The 6,497-nt window shown below is 45.4% G+C and overlaps 1 protein-coding gene across 1 annotated transcript; it reads right to left on the bottom strand.

Moving 5' to 3' along the window:
• Positions 1-1,594: 1,594 nt before the first annotated feature.
• Positions 1,595-6,232, bottom strand: LOC143283499 (histamine H3 receptor-like). The gene is made up of 4 exons (XM_076589741.1): positions 5,947-6,232; positions 4,816-4,965; positions 2,457-2,676; positions 1,595-2,012 (listed from the first exon to the last, which is right to left on the bottom strand). Exons 1-4 carry the CDS (start codon positions 6,230-6,232, stop codon positions 1,595-1,597), a joined length of 1,074 nt encoding a protein of 357 aa, XP_076445856.1.
• Between the last annotated feature and the right edge of the window lie 265 nt (positions 6,233-6,497).

The raw sequence follows: 6,497 nt of genomic DNA, 5'->3' as shown, positions 1-6,497 counted from the left end.
GTGTGTTTTGAATGTCGCTGGTTGATCCACCGAAGTTCGTTTTGATTAAGAGTGTGAATGTCGATTTCTATCGTCCTCATTCATATAGTGAGTTATCTTATGCTCGTTGCACTTCTGATCTGATTGTGTATTTCTCTCATATGTCTTGTATAGAAACAGTTATGTTCGACGAATGAATTGGAACCAAGCGTGCTCACTGCAGCAAATCAATAACTATTTTCTTTCATTACAAAAATCAGTATGGGGCAATACTGCATATTCATTTCGCACCAACAATGAAATCCCTACTGAAATCCCAGCTTTAATTAAATCTGACAGATACAACACTTTTGAGAAAACTGAGATTGATATTATGACAGGATGTAGTTAGAAAATAAATAAATAAATAAGAATTAAAAAAAATAAACAGATGAGGATGACAGTTTCTTTACTTACTCATCAATATGAGCTGACTGAAACTATCATGATACACGAAAGAGAAAACAGTGTTTCATGTGCATCAGGATGTTTAGAACGTTAGACATAATCTGCCTGTTTCTTTCTAAATCCATAGAATTATTGAATCAGATTCTGATTCAATAACGATGTTCTCGCAGTTACACACACACGCGCACACACACACAAACACACGCAATATAATGTCTTATTTTTTCCAATGCTCTGTATCTTTCCCCACCCCCCACCCCCCGCATATGCGCACACACACATCATTCATCACCCTCTACTCAATACCGTTCCCACCTCCACGCACCGCCTTCCACCCCCCAACCCCCCCCACCCACCCCTTTTTTTTTTTCGTCTAATATCACTTAGAGTGGAAGACGTTAAACTGAAGACTACTACTACTACATGCAATATATATACATGTACACACACACACACACGCACACACACACACACACACACACACACACATATATATATATATATATATGTATATATATATTCAATAACTGTATTCAATAGCTAGCAACCAGTCCAAGGTTGAGCGTAGTAGGCATAATTATGTTGAGTATTAAATGTTGCGCGGAAATATAAAGCGGAAACTGGAAAACTGGAAATGATACAGGGATTTATGTGAAATCTTGACAAGATTATAATAATACTAATAATACTGATGATGATCGTACTGACAATAATAATAATAATAACAATAATAATAATAATCATCATCATCATCATAATAATAATAATGATGATAATAATAATCATCATCATCATCATCATCATCATCATCAGAAGAAGAAGAAGAAGTTAATATCTGAAAACTACTGCTGACGAGGGAGGAGTCATGTCACTCTTTTTAGTTTCTCTCTACATCTGTTTCACTTTTCATTCTGCCCAACTGTTGGTGCACTGAGGAGGTTGACCTGGCCCCGTGCGGTGGAACTCCACGAGAGGCTCTGGGGACCACCTGCTGCACTAGCGGAAGACGGCGTACTTCGCACTGCAGACCGGAATGACCATCTGACAGCAGGACCTGGGGAACGCAGAAGAAGTTTCGCTTTTCTCCCTGGTTCGTTGACTGTGAGTTTCAGCTAGACGCACTAATCAGTTGCCTGCCTTTCCTAGTGTCCTACCGACGGGCTTCAGTCTACCAGGGGAATTTTTTCAGCGCCGGTGGCAGGGCGCCAGAGAGCAGCTGCTGAAAGTTGCGGCGAAAGCGCGGAGAGTTGTAAGCGTAGAGGAAAGGGTTGACACAAGATTTGAGCCACAGCAGCCAGTTGAAGACCTCGTAGAGATCCTTGTCCACACAGTCCTGGCAGACGGCCAGGAGGATCGTGGTGATGCTGTACGGCAACCAGAACAGCACCAGGGCAAGGACCAGGCCTGTCAGTATCACGGCAACTTTCTTTCCTCGTTTCTCTTTCTCTTGACGTGCTGGCTTCTGTTTCATCGTGTGTCCACGACTGGAAGTGGAGAGCATCTGTGAAGTCGCTGCGAAGAGCGACAACACCCGTGAGTGGTTGTCCGAGACGGTGTTTTGGGACAATGAGCACGTCTGGAGCTGACTGGTTGACATATGACTGGTTGACACAAGGTTTTCTTCGGACCGTGAAAACGTTTGTGACTGGACCGTTGACACCGCCGATTGAGATACTAAACACGTTCGCGACTGGTTAGAGGATATGCCACCGCCAGAAGGTGTTTGCGATTGGCTTGTCAAAGTCGTGGACTGGAAAAACGAAGTATTTTGAGACTGATCGCTTGACAAACTGATAGGAAATCTGGTGCCAGAAGAATACATGCACGGTATACCAGAAGATGGTGTCAAGAGACTGGGAACCTTTTCACCGTCATCGCAGGAGGAATCAGAACTGCTCCGGCTTCTGTCTGATTGATGTACCACGTTCGATTTCAACTTACACCAAAACCGATAACCTGAGGTTGAAGTCTCCGTCATTTTCCCGTCTCTTTGTCCAAGTTGTATCGTGCTGACTCCACAGCCTTCAAACCTGCATTCCGCCAATTCCTGCTCAGATCTAGGACTCGGCTTCCTTCTCTTCTTCAGCGCCACGTACAACAGTGTGTTGATGATGCTCAGAGAGACAAAGGGCACAGAGAAGCTGATGATTTCCGTGATCAGAACAAAGGGCAAGTTTTCGTAAAACTCCACATCGCAGTCGTCGGAAGGAATGACGGAGTGACCGCGGACTACATCCCACAGCAGGATGGCTGGCGAGAACAACAGGAAGGAACAGATCCAGCAAATAGTCAGCTTGATCTTGGCCCGTTTTCTTGTCTCCACAACCTGTGCAGAATATACACGAGTCGCGTGAACTGATGTCTTTACTCTGTGTGTGTGTGTGTGTGTGTGTGTGTGTGTGTGTGTGTGTGTGTGTGTGTGTGTGTGTGTGTGTGTGTGTGTGTGTTTGTCTCCCCTTCTCTATTCCTATTTGAAACTTTAACTGTCTCTGTCTCTTTCCCTGTGTCTCTGTCTGTCCGTCTGTTTGTATATGTCTCCTTCTCTGTGTGTGTGTGTGTGTGTGTGTGTGTGTGTGTGTGGTGTGTGTGTGTGTGTGTGTGTGTGTGTGTGTGTGTGTGTGTGTGTGTCTTTATGTATCTCTATATTTATTGTATTTCTTTGCATATGTTAATGAACGCGTGTGAGTGCTTAAGGGGGACGGGAAATAGGGCGAAATCCTGTTGGCAAACGTTTTCCATGGAAGAAGTGAATCTTGGTCTGCCGGGGAAGCAAAAACCTGGTGGATTTTACACCTGAATATAATCTCGTGCGATGACATTACTCTCTAACAGATTTGCCCTGAGGTGAAATTCTCGTGATCAACATAATTATCACCGCATATTATCCTGTTTATTATGATTATTGTGATAATAATTATAATCATTATGATGATAATGCTGCTGCATCTGATGCCGCTGCTGCTGCTGCTGCTGCTGATGATGATGATGATGGTTATTATTATTGTTGTTGTTGTTGTTGATGTTGTTATCATTACTGTTAACATCATTATTATCAATATTACTTAGACCTCGACGCTAGGCTTATAATTATCAGAAATTGATATGTATACGCTTTCATTTCAGCCAACAGAAAAGTGAGAGTTGTATTATCAATGTGTTGGGTTTTTTTCTTCCCACTGCAATGGGAATTCATGTGCAGCTTAGTCTTCAGTAAAGGTCGGCGACCCTCTCAAACCAGGAAGCAAGATTGCCCTGACTCATAGTGCTGCAGCCTTGGGGGCTAGTTGGCCTTTGGGGTCCATCGCAGCTCCGACTGTCCTATATCTTTTTCTTGGCCGAGAGAGAGAGGGGATGTAACTTGTTGGCCAATAACCGATGCGTGCGTTATAAATAAAACATTAATCACTTAAATTATCACATTATGACTTAAGACATGCACTTGTATACACATATTTCTCAGACATAACACTTGGTCAGATTTTGAGTCAGTATTTCACTTAAAAGAATAAGTTGTTAGTTGTAGTTATTAGGAATTGTTGGCACAGGGCAATAAATCACGTTTGCATATACACATTCGCGCAGTCACAAAGGCGTTAAACATGAACCACCGATGTACATCAACGCTCGTCACGATATTAACCATCCATACCCCCAGCTTCACAGATGTATAAACACCGCCAGCAGCCATAAAAAAAACCTCACATCTATCCCATTTACAACATTAGTTCTTCCATCCAACCCCCCCGCCCCTTCCTTCTCCCACGACTCCTTTACATCCCTACCCATTCTCCTCTCGAGTACCCTCCTCTCCTTCCGCTCCTCCTCCTCCCCCACTTCCCTGACAAAAGGACCCCAGATTGAGTATCTCTCTGTACCTCGGCTTCACCATTGCCATCCTCCACCAAAAAAACCCAAAAAAACCCTCACCTTTCAAAGCCTTTCCAACATAGCTCTTGCATGCCTCTTCCCATACAACTTCCTTCCACCCCTCCCCTTCCCTCCCGCAGTACCCCCCGCCTTTCCCCCCGCACACTATCCTGATTTGAGGTTCCCAGGGTGAGAATCCGTAAGTATCCCCGCTTCTCAAATGCATGACCACAGTCAACCACCACGATCAGTTCTTAAATTAACGTTTCTCAAATGCATGACCAGCGCCAACCACCACAACCACACATCAACCCATTTTCTGTTTTAACTCCTGCCCCCAACCCCCCAACCCCCCCCCCCCTCCCTAGCCCCCTCCACGCACTATCCCTCTCCCCCCCCCTTCCGACGCCTCTTAGCGCCCAGCTCCTACACAACTCCCTTCAGCCCCTCCCCTCTCTCCCGCCCCCCCCCCCCCAGTTCTCTTCTCCTGCTCCTCCTCCCCCTCCCCCCCACACCCCCTACTTCCCTGATAGGACGCCCCCAGGGTGAGCAGGGCCAGCCTGTCTGCAGCCACCAGGATGACTATCAGCGTGGACATGCAGCACAGCGTGAAGTCCGTCACCAGGAACAGCTTGCACATGACCACCCCCAGGGGCCACCTCCAGTACAGCACTAGCCAACAGAACAAGACAACAGTCTTTACTTATCCTTGAGGATAAAAACAACACAATCACTACTACTAGTGCACAGTTTTACACCCAGTCTCCGCCATAATTAGGGTCTACACGACACAATACTAAATGATAAAGGCATGAATAATGTGATTATACAATGTCTATATTACAGAAACATGCACACCAGAATACATGAGCAATGTTGGCAGGTTGGGTAGGAACGAGAGAAGAAGAAGAGTTGGGAGAGTCGGAGGGCGGGGGTGGCAGGGGGAGGTGGGGATTAAAAAGAAGGGAGAGAGACTTAGAAGGATGCATGATTTAAGAGCAATGCGCGCTTCCAAAGTATTTCAAGGACAGCAACCTCCAGAAAAAGCAAACCCCTGTGGCTATACACTTCAACACTGATCCCCACAGCATAACCCACTTCTCCATGTCTGTGGTCTGGCGCAACAGCACTGGTGACTCCTTCAAATGAAAGAACATGGAGAAACAGATTATCCACCATCTCAGTACTACAGCACCATATGGCCTCAGCATCAAAGACAAAACCAAATCACAGCTTCCCTCATCCCCACCCTGCCCATTTCCCCCTTCCCTCCCCTCCCCTTCTTTTTCCTCTTCCCCCACCCCAATGTACTCTCACTGTCTAGATTCTCTCTCACTTCCTTCACCAATCCACCTTTTTCAAACCAACACTGAACTGTTCTGAAGACAAGTGAATATTATTCAAAAGCCAGAAAACTGCACTTATGCTGCCATCTTCAATTTCTTTGAAGACTCTAAGTACACAACTTCTCCTCTCCCAAGTGGGTTTTAAGTCTTGTGTTTTGTATCCTATTACCATATAGCTGAAATTCTTTTTTTTTTCTATCTGCAATTAGTTTTTATTAGGAATCTGTGGCTCTGCTTACAGTTGGTTGTACAACAGAAAACATGACTGACAAAAAAACCCAAACAAACTCTACGAACGTGGACCGACCCGTGTAGATGAGGTAGAGAGGCATGCTGACAGCCCCTATCAACAGGTCACAGACAGCCAGGTGCAGCAGGTACAGGTTGTGAACGTCTCTCAGCTGTCCGTCTCTCCCATAGGACAGCAAGATCAACACGTTCCCGCCCACCGCCGTCACTATGGCAACCGTGACACACACGACGACAATGACGGACCAGGGTAGAGGAAGGGCAGAGGGGTTGTCGTCGTCGTCTTCTTCTTCGAATGAAGAGGTGGGTGAAACTGTGACGGCTGTGTCTGCTGGGGTCGTCATGTTCTCTGATGTTGCGCTGGGCATCTGTGCAAGACTGGAAACAAACGATTTAGATGAATGAGAGGACACATAAGATGTGTTGTTGGTTTCTTTCTTTCTTGGCTTATGTCATCATAGTGTAATTCTCTCTGCAACACCTAAAATCATTATATCGGGAACCAGTTTCTAACATTCCAAAGTCAACTTTCGATTGTATATTGCAATGAAGGGGGGCTATATGTCTGCTTCGACAGTGTAAATATGTCCAATAGTTCCTGCTTTTTTC

This window comes from Babylonia areolata, chromosome 6, assembly GCF_041734735.1.
Source record: "Babylonia areolata isolate BAREFJ2019XMU chromosome 6, ASM4173473v1, whole genome shotgun sequence".
In the NCBI taxonomy this organism is placed as follows: domain Eukaryota; kingdom Metazoa; phylum Mollusca; class Gastropoda; order Neogastropoda; family Buccinidae; genus Babylonia; species Babylonia areolata.
Note: the sequence above shows the minus strand (reverse complement) of the source record. Positions and strands in the feature narration are given on the sequence as shown.